This window comes from Condylura cristata, unplaced genomic scaffold (genome assembly GCF_000260355.1).
Source record: "Condylura cristata isolate star-nosed mole 26May11 unplaced genomic scaffold, ConCri1.0 scaffold00015, whole genome shotgun sequence".
Taxonomy (NCBI): Eukaryota; Metazoa; Chordata; class Mammalia; order Eulipotyphla; family Talpidae; genus Condylura; species Condylura cristata.
In genome coordinates, this window is record NW_004567116.1 from 5,064,981 (window position 1) to 5,079,747 (window position 14,767).

At 43.5% G+C, this 14,767-nt stretch overlaps 1 protein-coding gene across 2 annotated transcripts in view; it reads left to right on the forward strand.

The window, feature by feature from the left end:
- The first annotated feature begins 5,360 nt into the window (after positions 1–5,360).
- PATL1 (protein associated with topoisomerase II homolog 1 (yeast)) overlaps positions 5,361–14,767 on the forward strand; it is a 28,890-nt gene continuing 19,483 nt past the window's right edge. The window contains exons 1-3 of one of the 2 annotated variants that reach the window (XM_004682751.1): positions 5,361–5,514; positions 7,360–7,471; positions 14,311–14,528. In XM_004682751.1, the coding sequence (XP_004682808.1) occupies positions 5,500–5,514; positions 7,360–7,471; positions 14,311–14,528 (345 nt within the window). In that variant the 5' untranslated portion in view covers positions 5,361–5,499. Of the gene's footprint in view, positions 5,515–6,969; positions 7,279–7,359; positions 7,472–14,310; positions 14,529–14,767 lie in introns of those variants that run through there. The other variant, XM_012725613.1, reaches the window with a different exon arrangement.

Below are 14,767 nucleotides of genomic sequence, written 5' to 3' on the forward strand. Positions count from 1 at the left end.
TCTTTGCTCTCGGAGGAACTGATGTGTCCTCAGGGTGGAGGTCCACATCAAGAAGCCTCCTGGAAAGGTCCACATGAGGACAACTGAGGCCTCCCACCAAGAGCCAGGGCCTCGTACCACAGCCATGTGAGCAAACCACCTGGGGCACAGGTCCTCCAGTCCCAGTCATGCTTCAGATGACTGGCGCCCGCTGGCATTCTCACTGCAACCTCTTGAAAGTCTCTCAGCCAGAACCGCCCAGTTATGCTGTTCCCAATTTCTGCCCCTCCAAAGTTTTGTGAATAAATGATTTTTGTTTTAAACTACTATGTTTGGGGCAATTTTTAATACAGTCGTGGATAACTACAAGAGTGTTAGCAAAACAGCGCCCCCACCCCCGCCCCATTGTCTTGGGAGTGACTAGAATGAGTCCAGCAACCAGTAACAAACTGAATTGGGGTGGGGGGAGGTTTCAATGCATGTGGAGATACTCCACCATGGAAGTCAGGGCATGTCCTCACCAATGACTTCACAAGCTCCAACATTACAGATTACCTCTCTCCTCCAACTCTGTTGCACCAGCCACACCACGATGCAATAATAACCCCAGGTAGTGATGCTAGTGACTTTTCTTTTCTTTTCTTTTCTTTTAAAGATTTATTTATTTGCGCATACAGAACTGGGGTGCAGGCCAGAGGCTCAGGGGCAGTGAGAGGCTTCACCCGAGGCAGAGTGGGAAACAGAACAGGCAGATGGATGAAGTACACTGCTGAGGGGAGCAGCGGGCGGGGTCAGGAGAGGTCTGCCGCGCCATGTGGTCACCTCCAGGGCAGGCGGGGATCGAACTCATGCAGAAGTGGTTTTAGTTTCTCAATGCAGTGCTTTAACCCGCCGCGCCACCAGGGGGGGCCAATACTAGTGACTTTTTAAGGGGAGAAAACAAAAAAATTGCCTTCAACCTTACCTTTTACCCCAAAGTCTCTTAGCCTAACTTATTCAAAAATCCTGTCAGCTAGTCCTAAGTCCTTGTGGCAGGTCATACTCTGCAAAAATGACCGCCATGGCACACACCCCCCACCCCCACTGTGGTGCTGACACTCGTGCAGAGGTGCAGTCCATTCTTCTTCTCCTTGAGTGTGAGAGAGACTGGAAGCACAGCAGAGGTGACTATAGCTACGTGGCTTTCAGGGCTATGGCATCCAGGGGCATATACCTCCAGCTAATGCTATTTGGGACCCAGTCACCATGCTGGGTAAGAAACCATAGACAAAGCCCGGATGGAAGAGCTCTAGCTGAAAACCTGCTCAGGTCACAGTTGATAGCTAACACTCACTGAAACTTCAGATAATTCCAGAACCCAACCACTGAGTCACTCCCAGCATTCAAGCAAGACTAGCTGATGCCACCTGGAGCAGAAATGAACTGTGCCTGTGTAGTCTGGCCACACTGCAGCTTCATTAATGAAATGATAATTCATGATTGCTGTTTTAAACTACTAAGTACAGGATGGCTTGTTATGTAATTAGATAACTGCCAAGTTAATCACCAAAGTCCTAAATATCTTGTTTTCATTATAGGTGTCCCAACTCACTTGATAGGTCAGAAACAAAAGAAAGTCATAATGCATGCATCTGTCCGGCCACTGTCAGCTAACAAGTGAGGGAAGCAAGCAGGCCTGTGTTCTTAAGCATTTTTGCATTCCTGCCTTAAACATTCCTGGTAACTGCAGTTGCTTAAAAAGGGCAGGGAGTATTTGGAACGGTGTCTTCCTCAGTGTTAGGAATAGCTCAGGCAAAGGTCTTCCTCGCAGTACATCTTAAAAGCAGCTGTAGCTCTTTGACCCACTGACTGGATCAAAGATGTGAAGTCTGGAGGGAGAAACACTATTTTAATACTGGGATGAAGATCACCAGTCAAGGGGTGAATGTCAGGGGGCTTTAGCAACAAGAAACAAAATCTTCAAAGGTATGTTAGTGACCAGACAGTATTTCTTCATTTTGCTGGCACAGCAACTCAGGTGGGCATCTTGGAAGAGGAGCTGGGCCATCCAGGACTTCCTGTTTCTCCTGGGTGGTGCAGCAGTGCGTGCTTAGTTTACTGATATACTTGAAGGCTATAGGATTTTCGCTGTGCTAGATCACAAAGAGCTTTAACTTGTAGCATGCAATATGGTCCCCAAGCAAGACTGTTAATCTGTTAACTGTTCTTAAAAGTCTTGAAACCTGGCTTTGACTTGACCGGTTGATGGATAAAAAGCCCTTTCAGGCAACCTCTTCCAGAATAGGGAAATTTCATTGATACTAAAGTCACCAGCATAATTGGATCCAGTCTTTTCTATCCACATCACAAACAAATGCTTGCTCTGATGTGATCACCATGGTAATGACAAGGAGAGGCTTCTGTGTCGGATCTTCATTCCAGGTAACTAGAAATGTTGTGTCAATAACACCGAAGAAGAGAAACAGGTGTCCTGGAGCAGCTAAGTATAGGATCTGAGCCTCTTTATTGACAGAGAGGGGTGGGTCAAACTGAACTGGATTATGGGCTCCAGGGAGGGTGAGTATACACCCAACTCCCACCCACGGCTCTAATCTTATTAACAAGGTGTTCCACTGATCAGTCCCTGGGGCGCAAAGCTCATCAGTGTTGCCTCAAGGCTTTCAGGCACCCCATCTTGTACCCTACACCCACAGAGAAGTATTCTCATATGTGATATAATCCTTCTTGAATTTTGTTAGGATCATTGCTTTTCAATGAAGCTGACCTTTACAGCTTCCATCACGTTCTTTAATTTTTGCTCATTATTTTTGTCCTCCTTTGAGTATATCCCATAGTTCACTCATTTTCATGCTTTCCTACTTTTTTATATAAACTGCCTTATCTTTTAGTATCTTAGGCATTGTAAATATTTTCTATTTTCCATTATGTCTTCTTAGATAGCCCATGAATCAGAGGTCTAAAGTCTTTTTTAAATTTCTGATTTCTAACATAGTGATCAGAAAAGATGTGCAACATTAGAGATCTATAAATTCTCAAGGGCCAAGATGAATAAATATTTTAGGTTTTGCTGGCCAAGTGGCCTCTACTATTAAAGTACTCAAAACAACTAATGTTCCCCTAAAGGAACAAAGACAGTATGTGAAAAATGAGGGGGAATAGGGATGGTGGCTGTTTTCTAATAAAACTTTCCTTACAAAAACAAGCAACTGGCCAGATTCAGCCATGGGCCAGGGTTTGCCAGTCGTTGGCTTACACAGTACCAAGCCTGCTCTCTGCAAAGGCTTGCTGTTACCTAGTAATGAAGATTTGTAATGTCCCATGCATGCTTGCAAACCAATTATCATCATATCCTTAGCCTGCTCCACTTCTTTTTTTTTTATTACAAAAGTTTATTTTTACATCATTTTGCACATTTTTTTCCCATCTCGATTGTAATCCCCGTGGGTATCCCATCACCAAATCACCCGTGTGCCACCACCATAGTCCCGTGCATTTCCCTCCCTTCCCCCCCTCCCCCGTTTTTGGTCCCATTCCCCACTCCACCCCCACAAAATGTCTCTGGTATATGGTTGTTCATTATTTTTGTTATTTTCTGGCCTGGTCCATTATACTCCTGCTATAAGTGAAACCATCCGGTATTTTTCTTTCTCTTTCTGGCTTATCTCACTAAGCATGATCTTTTCCAGCTCCATCCAAGTTGCTGCAAAAGACATGTGTTTCTCTTTTTTGGTTGCTGAGTAATATTCCATTGTGTATATGTACCACCTCTTTCTAATCCAGTCATCTACTTTTGGGCATTTGGGCTGCTTCCATGTTTTTCCAATTGTAAATAAAGCAGCAATAAACATGGGGGTGCAGGTATCTTTTTCAATCAGTATTTTTGTGTCTTTTGGGTAGATACCTAGGAGTGGGATTGCTGGGTCGTAGGGAAGCTCCATGTTTAGCAGTTTGAGGAACCTCCAAACAGTTTTCCATACCAGTACTAGTTTGCATTCCCACCAGCAGTGCCTGCTCCACTTCTTTAAGGCACAGGCCTGGTCCATGTAAATATCTGTCTTTGCTGAATTATCACAGTGATTAAGACATAGTGTTTTCACAATCAGACCATCTCTTTTGCCAGCTTTGCCATTAGGTGGTTAGGCAAATGACCTGACCTCGCTAATCCTCTGGTTCCTCCTCTTAAAATGAAGATGGTAACAGTACTCACTTCAGTGGGCTGGCACAAGAACTCAAGGACATAACCCACATAAAGCACCGAAGTGAGAACCTAACAGGCTTCAGTAGTACAACAGCAGCAGAAGGAGCACGATGCCCTTGGCATCCTCAGTTCCTCTGTGAGGCAGGTAGGATTATACCAACCTTTCGAAGAAATGAAGGTACAGACATGTTTAGATTAGTTGTCCCAAAGCTCAGTGTTTGTCAGTCAGAGACAAAACACTGATTGTCACCTGGGTAGTTCCAACTCCTTAATTCCCAATACGGTGGCTCTGATTAATCCAGCCACACTAGCTCGTAAGGAATTTACTGCATGTCATTACTAGTGATGCTGCATTTTAAAACAACCGGAGAAAGGAGTTGCGAAACGCAGGAGAAACATAGCCTCATTATGCAAGTTCTGTCTTTATGGGGAAAGAGAAAGGTCTGGGAGTTCACACTGGCCGCAAACCGGCAGAGACTTCTGGAATCACGGTGCCCGCAGAGGCTGATCATATGGTCTTAACCCTCCTAGCTGGCGCTGCTCGGCCTTGATGACCTTTCTGCCGCCAGCCCCCGCCACGCGGTCCTGGTTGGCACCCGGCACCCCAACATATGCGGGTTTACCACCCGAAACGTGCCTTTAAAAATAAGGGGGGTGGGAGGAGAGAAAGGCTCTATTAGTTAGCACTTCGAGAAACAAAACCACAGTCTAGCCCCGCCGTTGACTCAGCGGGTGACACACCGCTCAAAGTGCCCAGGAATGCCGCCCCTCTCGATGTCCTAACTTTAGCTGGGTGCCCTGCGCTGTCGCGAGGGCCCTGGGCAGCCCACGCAGGAGCAGGCAAAGGAGCCGGGGCATCTACATTTCTTCAGCCCCAGCTAATCCCTGCACTCTTCCAAGCCCGATCCTATGACCCTCAAAAGGGATTTCCCCGCCCGGTCCATGACGGAAAACTCGTGACTGGAACCCGAGAGCAGGGCGGGACCAAAGAATCTGGGGCGGAGCTGCCCGCACAGCTTGTAAGGCCGCCCCGACGGGCAGCGCGTGCGCAGTCTCTCGCCACGGGACCTCCTTCCCGCCGCTGAGACTAGGAAGCGGGACGCCAAATCTGTCCCCGCGCAGACGCCGCCGCCGGGCGCCGAGCTGGGGGGCCGCCCACCCTCAGGCGCGCCTGCGCACGTTCCCACGCACGCTCCGGCGTACGGCGGCGGCCAGGGGTCGCGAGCCGGTGGAGGACCCGCGCGCGGAGGAGCCCGGGGAGTCAACGCTTTTTCCCTCCCTCCCCCACTCCCCTCCCCGCTCCCTCCCCCCCCTCCCCAAGAATGTTCCGCTACGAGGTGAGCTGTTGCGACCGGAAGTGACCCCTCCCTCCCTCCCGCGCCCCTCTTCCTCTCACCCCCTGCGTGTCCGTCCCGCGCGCCGGCGGGGGAGGGGGCGGGCGGTGGGACCCGCGGGACAGGGAAGCGCGTCGGGCCTGGGGTCGCGGGTGCACTCGAGGGTTGTGTGGTGGTTTCGAGGGGCGGGGCTGTCCGTTGGGTCGCCGCTGGGTAGTGGGTGCCTTTTGGGGTGCGGCGGACCCGTTAACTGCCCTCACGCGGCCATCCACACCCCGGGAGGGGTGACGGGGGGGTTGGGGGGGGCAGTGAGCGTCGCACCCAGCGGGCGGCTTCTCTGAGGGAGAGGAGTGACCTGGGAAAGCCCAGAGATCGTTTCCCGCCCTGGACCCGGAACCAGCGCTCCTCCAGCTACACACAGCGCACACGCACAGACACCGCACACCCGCACACTCAGGCGGCCATCGGGTCCACGCGGCCTGGACTTGCCCTTTGACTGGGGCTGAAGACGGTTTACTAACGAGGACTCCGAGTTGGGAGGAGGGGGCGTGTCCACCAGGAGTGGAGGGAGACATGGGTTTGGTGACTGTGCGGGGGATGTAGCAATCGTCGGGAGTCCTGACCCTGTCACTGATTTCACTGTGTGACCTTGACCAACTCCTGATCTCCGGACAGAAAGTTTGTGGAATTCTAGAATGCAAGGGCCGGTCGGGATGATTCCTAAGAGTCTGTCCAGTTCAAGAATTCAGTAACGTGTTTGAGTGGGTCTTTGTGATTTGCGAGGGAGTGCTGGAAATTGCCTCTGATGTGGGGGCAGTTGCATGCCAGTTTCATGTAAGTTTGTGAGGGCCTAAGATGGATGGCATGGCCCTTTGACTTAACCTTTCTGTCGGTAATAGCATAGCTGAGATGTGGCCAGGCAGGGTGTATCGCAGACCTGCCTACCAAGGCACTGTGGAATTGCCCTTCTAAGTCTTTGGAAACTGGGGACTCACATACTTGATAGGAATCATTTTAAGGCCAAACTAAATAAGCATGGGAAGAGATGAGGTGCAGTAGGCAGAGTTACCAAAAGAAAAGAAACCTTAGAAAATGAATCACTTGAAAAGTGATGTAAGGGGAGGGAAAAGGGTGAAACAGAACACACCTTGGTTGTCATGGAGACCTATGGCATTGTTCCGCAGTCTACAACCATTGTCTTTTTGCCTCAGAACTTTCTGAGGCAAGTGGTATTGTCCCTGCATTTACTACACAGGAGACTTGAGGCACAGTAGATGGTCAAGAAGTAGTTAATTTTAAAAAATGTGACTTGGCCAAGTTCACACCACTTGGAAAATTTGAACTTGTCATATAACACTTTTCAGGAGTTGTGATGGAAAATTTAGCATTTGTGTGTATAAGAAACAGAAGGAGGGGAGGGTAGAATGTAGAGAAAACTTTAAAAGGAAATAATGACATCGTGGAAAAGACATTGTGAGGAAGATGAGAATTTTTTTGAAGTATACACAAAATTCTAGCAAATAGTATTCATTTTCAGTTAACACTACCGTTCTAATGAGTGAAGTAAGGGAAGTTGTGGGCCTAGTTTCTTGATTGCATGAGGAAATGCTATTATTAGATTCTTGATCAATTGTAAAAAATAAAGTAAGGAATAGGAAAGTGGAACTGAAAGAGGGTAATGAATCTTCCAGTGTCAGGGAAATTGGGGGATTAAAAAATACCATCTTTCCAAGAAGTTACAATGAAGCTATTATGTTGATTAGGAAGGTAAGATGAACACTTTTTAGAACATTTTTTAAATGAGGTGGTGAACTATATGAATAGAAAACATCTCTTCTCTGTTTTTAGTCTTTGGAGGATTGTCCTCTGGATGAAGATGAAGATGCTTTTCAAGGCCTGGGAGAAGAAGATGAAGAGATTGATCAGTTCAACGATGATACATTTGGGTCAGGTGCAGTTGGTGAGTGACATTTTCCTCCTATGTCATCTTGGTCTCTTGTTCTTTTCAAGCGCCCCTTTTAAGTAAGCTGTGTGTTTTAGTAAGAGTAATCTCAGTCACTAAGTTGGCAAAATATTCTGTTCTTAGACTCTATTGGAATAGTCTGCACTTAACTGGAAACATCCAGTGCTCCTTTGGGTTGCTTTTTGTGTCACTTAGAAACTGGATGTTCTGTAAGTCTTGTCCTTTCAGGCTATTTGAACTGTGGCTCCAGTATGACCATATAAAGAACACAAAAAGAGAAGTAGACATTTTACAAAGGCATAAAGTAATCCTAGAAAAGGGAAAATTTTACTTGTGGAATATGGAAAAATCTTTTAAATCTAAATTTTGATCCTAGAAAGTCTTCATAATTTAGAAAAATGCTGTTCACAGGTAAAGATTTCCTATCCTAGATATAAGTAAATATTCTAGGAGTTGGAAAAGTTTATTAAATTAACAAGCCAAATTCAATTCTAGAGGCCATATGTGGAGTTACAATTACTTAGATTGGATATTAGATAGCAAGCTTATATGATAGGTTTTGAGAACTAGAGCTTCTAGAACAAGTATACAAATTATTAAACTACTTTAAAAAATGAATAAGAATCAGTGTAAATATTTTGCTTTGACTTTTGGTGTTGAAAAGCAGCAATAATAATTTTGTTAGACTGTAAAGATATGTGATTTCTTGGAGTCAGCCTTGCTCTCTATGCAATATATTTGAAGTAAAATAATAAGAAGAGGAAAAGTAGCAGTAGCAAGATGTTGAATATAAAAAACAAGACATCTGAAAATGTTCCAGTAGTTACTGGTTTTGCAGTAACTCAACAGTTTAAATTTATCAAATCTTAGACTGAGTTGAATGAACTAGAAAAAAATGAAAGACTATGCGTTAGAGTGCACAGAAGTCAGCAGAGAACCGAACTGTTGCCATTGGGAAAGCAAAAGAAGTGACTTGAGGTAGGAAGCTAGCCTCGCTACAGAGGGAACCAAAGACCTGGATCACAGCCATAGTTCAGAGATGAGATCATTCAAAAGGATGACTTGATCTAAAATACTGTTATCTCTCCATGGAAATCTCTGGGAAAGGGACATAAAATACAATTTTAAAAGCAGGGAATGCAGGTAAATTGAAAGTTGTATTTGTAAGTTAGTTTAGAGGTAATCTATAACATACCATAGAAGCTACAAACCTTTTTTCTAAAACTTTCACTTACAATATTGTGCTTAGTTACTTTTTTTTTTAAAGACTTATTTATGCACACAACTGGGGTACAAGGCAGAGGTACAGGGGCGGTGAGAGGATTCACCAGAGACAGAGTGGAGAGCAGAACAGAACGACTGATGAGGTACACTGCTGAGGGGAGCAGCGGACAGGTCAGGAGAGGTCTACCGCGCCATGTGGGTCACCTCTGGGGCTAGGGATCGAACTCATGCAGAAGTGGCTTTAGCTTCTTAGTGCTGTGCTTTAACAACTGTGCCACCAGAGAGGGCCCTAATGTTAACCATTTTTAAAGCAAATTTGCCAGTGTCAAAATGAAGTTTGTATACTTAGTTTATACATACTAATATAGAAATGAGGCTGCAGAGAAATGTGCCCTCAGTTTTGAGCCTGGACACAGAGGTAATAGTCTTGCCTTCTCTATGACTAGGAGTGCTGTGGGCAGTGTTGTTTTGTTTTTTTCCAGTTTTTATGTTCCTCACAAGATGAGGAAAATATTTCCTTAAAAGGATGTTAGCATGTGCAGAACTATATTTAATGTGATGGGAAAAAAGAAAAGTACACACACACTGAAAAGCCTACAGTAAAAGATAGTAGGAAGTAAGGCCCTCCCCAGTGGCACAGCAGGTTAAAGCACAGCACTAAGAAGCTAAAGCCAGCCACTTCAGCATGAGTTCGATCCCCACCCCAGAGGTGACCACATGGCCCAGCAGATCTCCTGACCCGCCCGCTGTTCCCTCAGCAGTGTACTTCGTCAGTTGTCCTGTTCTGCTCCCCACTCTGTCTCTGGTGAATCCTCTCACCGCCCCTGCACCTCTGGCCTGCACCCCATTTCTGTATGCATAAATAAATATATCTTTAAAAAAAAAAAAGATAGTAGAAAGTAAAGGCCATGGAATAAAATAGAGTTAGCTTAATTTTTACCCTAGGACATAAGGATAATTAAGGATTTCTTGGTCAACAAAGTTTATAATGTAAAAAGGATTTCCCAGTGTGAGCCCTTTCTACTACACACATAAAATACTTGAATTGTAAAGGTAAAATTCTAATTTCTCTCCCTTTCCTCACTCCCTTCTCACCCCCCCCTCCACTTATTTATCAAGAGAAACTGTTTAACCCACATGGGTCAGTGAAAGACTTCTATGGAGTAAACCCAAAGAAATTTTGTACCAAAATCATTTTTTGTGCCAAAATCATTTTGTACTCTGAAAGTTAACAGCTTTCCTCATTGCCTCAGAATCTTTCATGGAATCATAATTTCTGTAGGAATTTGTATATGCCTTCTTTCTTAATTCAGCCACAGCAAATGTAAAGAAAACTGCAACTCCAGGCATACAGTGAATGCTCCACCAAAAAACACTGGAAGCCATGGTAATTATTCTCAACACCAAAGTCCTTCTCACCTTTAACATCTTGATAGAAAGATAAGAAGGAAATTGCTTCCTGTGACCTGTGACCTGTTTAATACACCTTTACAGGAAGATACTGTACAGCTGTGCAGTGAATTTAAACCAGAAGACAAAGTGTCAGACCTTTGGCATGTGTCTTGGTGATAGCTTTTAATTCAAGGAGTGAACATCTTGAGTAATACCTATTAGTACAGAGATTAAGTTATGGCTGCAAATGCACTGATGTCACCTTTCCTTAAGAAACTAGTTGCTATCTTTTGCATGGAAAATGTTTGCATCATCATAGAGTAATAAATGGGCCACAGTAATTGCAACTCATGTTCTAAAAATAAAAACTTACAAGGTACTTAGGTGCTAGGCACCATTCTAACATTGTACATATATTATTAATCCTCATAGCAACTCTGTGAGGTTGATACTATAATTATCCACATTTCAACAAATGAGGAAGGAAAGTGACAGGTTAAGTAGCTATAAATACAATTAATGTAAACTACCAGTGTTGTGAAAACAGTCTTTGGGAGCCTCCTGCTTCCTCTTGCAGGTGCTCCTCTGTCTTCTTCTTCTCTTTATTGATAGCTGTTAGAATTTTAGGAGTTGAGATTGCCTTAAAGTTGAATCAATTCCTTTTCAATTTGTTTTATTCAAAAGTATCCCTGAGACAGGCTTCAAGGCAATTGTTACAATTAGTTTATAAAACAGCCAGGAACTCAAAACAGAGTATCAGTTAACTGAAGATTCACAGATATTACTTTCCCTTCATTTCTGTTTTTTTGGTGACCCTTCATCACTTGGACCAATGTGGTTTGAGTTCAAGTGTTGTCATATCTAAGTGACTGTATTTTGAAGTCATTTGAAAAGGATATAGAGCGAAGTGCCCCTTATAGTAAGGGAATATGATCTCTAGCATACTGCTTCAGGTAATGGTTCTCAAGAACTGGAAACTCTGATGATGATGGTGTTCTGTGGCATAGAATCCTTTGCTCACCTGTTTGAAAAAGTAACAGTCCACAACAAGCCATCCTCACAGAATAAGGCTCTTAAACCATTGTTTTTAAAATGTAATGATTAAGACTATCTTCCCTTTGGTAGGATTCATCACTGGTACAATGTGATGCGGGGTAAACACGCACACAGGAAGTGGTAAGAAAGCAGTGCGCGTCAGAGCCCTCCTGCCTTGAGTGAATCCATTAACAAGTGAAGGTCTTGAGTTTGGGAGATAAATGAAAAAAATCCCAAAATTCAGGATTAAATTTTTGGCATTGCTGAGTTAGTGAAATTGCAAAAAGCAATTTGTCCTTTCAAAACCTCCTCTGTTTACTCTTGCTTAGGAAACGTGGTATACATTAATGTCACATTTGCATTTTAACTACACTATTCTTTAAGAATATTTTTTTCAGATACATTCTACAGAAGAGAAGGGAACAGGATCAAACTGGGGTGGGAAGAGCACACGGCATATGGTGAAGTGGTGGTGGGAAGTCTACAGGGATTACAACTGAGTTGAAAAAATGTACATAATGAAGATGGAAATATATATATATATATAATTTTTTAAAAGAATGCTTTTTCCAGACAACTAGTAGTATTAATTAATACTGAGATTTTCATCTAAAGTGGGTTTTTCCAAGTAGTACATTCAGCTATACCACAGTCCCCAGAGGCTAGACTGTGGTTCAGAGTCTATCAAGTTATCAGTGTGGAAGCGCCAGTTTTCTACTTTCTAGATCACTAGTGTTATGTGATACATTGTTATATAATTTATAATAATAGACTTTAAATATATATAAGCTGCTCCTGAAAGGAACTTAGCCTACTTAAATATTTGTTTATGATGTTAAGAAATATGAACCCTCCTCCCTGGTGGCGCAGCAGGTTAAAGCACAACACTGCAAAGCTAGCCATAGCCACTGTGGCACCAGTTCGATCCCTGGCTAGAGAGGTGACCCACGTAGTGCAGCAGCCCTCTCCTGTCTCCCCTACTGCTCCCCTTAGCAACTTCATGGATCTGCCTGTTCTGCTCCCCACTCTGTCTCTGGTGAATTCTCTCACTGCCCCTGCACCTCTGGCTTATACCCCAGTTGTGTGTACACAAATAAATAAATCTTTAAAAAAAATGTTAAATACATAGAGCAATAGATATACAGTAGTAGTCACTCCAGTTTTGTTATATTGGAAATTTGCAAATAATTAAAATTTCCACCAGTAGGGAATAAGTTAAACTGTTTATCAATGGAATAGATTCTTGTATAGGTATTAGAAGGATGAGATAGTATTATCAGATAATAATATATGTGAGTGTACATATGTGAAAAGATGTTAGGGTGTGTTGTTTAAACAAAAACCCTTAAACTTTGTAGTTTGCATACTCTAAAAACTTAGCATACCTGTGGAATTATGGTGAACTATCGTTTTCAAGTTAACATTTAATTTTTTAACAAAAGTATTTTCTCTGTAAGTAGAAAAAAAGGTAATTTTAACAAACTGAACTTGTCGGTAATCTAAATCTTTTCTCTTTTTACATGGCTACCATTTATTATACCCTGATTATATACCCTTACTGTGTAATAGGCTTTTTCCCCTCCTTGGGGTATCTTTCTTGCATCCTTCTCCTTTTAATGCAGTTTATAGAAAAATTATATGAGAGAGATTGTCATTGAGGGCACTTCTTCAGAATTCTGCTTTTATGCTAATTATAAAGGGAAATGCCTGCGACCCCCCTCTACTAATTTTATAGGACTTTCAAAACAAATTAAATAAGAATGAAATACAGTGTATTCAGAAGAATACATGGGATTTTTGTGTTAGAGAATAGGTCATGTGAAAAAGATAGTGAGGGAAAAGCTATTGTGAGCAGGGAACGTTGTCTGAATTTGAATGTTGAAGGGCGCAAAATAGAGTTTTCTGTGGAAGTGGGAATGGAAGACTAGAATGGATAGAAGTGATGGAAGGGTGATCTTGATCTAGAGAATTTGATTCAAAGTTCTGAAAATTGTCCTCAGTGCTGTACTGCGCCTCAAATGATGCAGTGTCAGCATAAAAATGAGAAGACGAGCATGGTGCTGGTGCTGCAGGCTGAGCAGTGCTTGAAGGAACAGCAAAGATACAACAAAGCAGACCGGGCCCGGGCCCATCCCCTTTACCCTGGCATACTGCTGGAGCCCACACTTCCAATATTGCCTCCCTACCTCAAACTGTTTTCATTATAACAGCCAGAGATGCTTTCAAAAAGTCAAGCCACGGGCCTCCCTGGTGGCACAAGGTTAAGTCTCAGCATTATGAAGCTGTTTGCAGCCACTGCAGCACGAGATCGATCCCCAGCCAGGGAGCTGACCCACATGGTGCAGCAGACCTCTCCTGTCTCCTTCTGCTCCCCACTCTGTCTCTGGTGAATTGTCTCTCACTGTCCTGCCCCACCACCACCATCACCTCTGGCCTTTACCCCAGTTCTTGTGTGCATAAATAAATAAATCTTTAACAAAAGGAAGTCAAGCTACATCATAACCTCCATTGGCCCATTTCAAAGTGAACCAAAGACCCTAAAGAGCACTTTCCTCCTACCTCCTTGGCCTTGTTTTCTTCTTAAACCTTCCTTTGAACTCTCCCATCCAAACAGGGTCCTTGCCCTTTCTCAAAGTTTCTCTTAAGGACTTCACTTCACTGTCCTTCTGCTTAGAACACTTCTCCCAAATATCCATGTGGTTATCTTTTTCTTAAATCTTTGCAGGTGCTACCTTCTCCATAAGATAGACTTCTCACCATCCTGTTGCAATTTTTTTGATCTGCCTCTCTGTATTCCTGTAACATGTACTGTCTAACATCTGCTCTGCCCTGCTTGAAGGAAACCAACAGGAGGGCAGGGGTCCTTATCGGTAAAGCTTTTGCCTGAATGTCAGTCGCAAAACCAACAGAGTGTAGTGTGCGTATCTGGTGCCAGTTTAGGAATCAATTTGAGAACAGTTTGGACTCCAGTGATACTAACCTATTACTCTGAACACTTGAATTTTATACCTGCTATGTTATTTATTAATTGCGAAAAGACCCTCTTTACTGTTTCAAAGTTTCTTTCATGTCTCTAAGTGGAAATGCAACTTGCTACCTATCTACTGGAGTTGCAGTTGTTTGTTTGATTAACAGAAGAATTTTATAAAATTTGCCACTGTGAATAATGACTCTTTTCCCTATAGATGATGATTGGCAGGAAGCACATGAGCGTCTGGCTGAGTTGGAGGAGAAGCTACCAGTGACGGTTAGTGAACAAACAGGCAATGGAGAAAGAGATGAAATGGACTTGTTGGGTGACCACGAGGAGAACCTGGCAGAAAGGCTCAGTAAGATGGTGATTGAAAATGAACTGGAAGATCCAGCCATCATGACAGCTGTGCAGACCAGGCCAGTTTTACAAGTAAGTAAGTTACTCTGGTTTGAGCAGAATAATAATTAAAGTAAGATACCAAACTGCGTTTTATCCAGCATTTCATCTAATATAATGGAAGAATTACGTATACATACATACATAGAGAATTGTTCCTACAATTCCTCATGATGACAACTCTAGAGATGACATTGAAGACTCTGTATTCTGGAATACTTGGATTTCTTGTTCTCTGTCACTTAAGGCTCTTTTGGAGTATTGTTCACCAA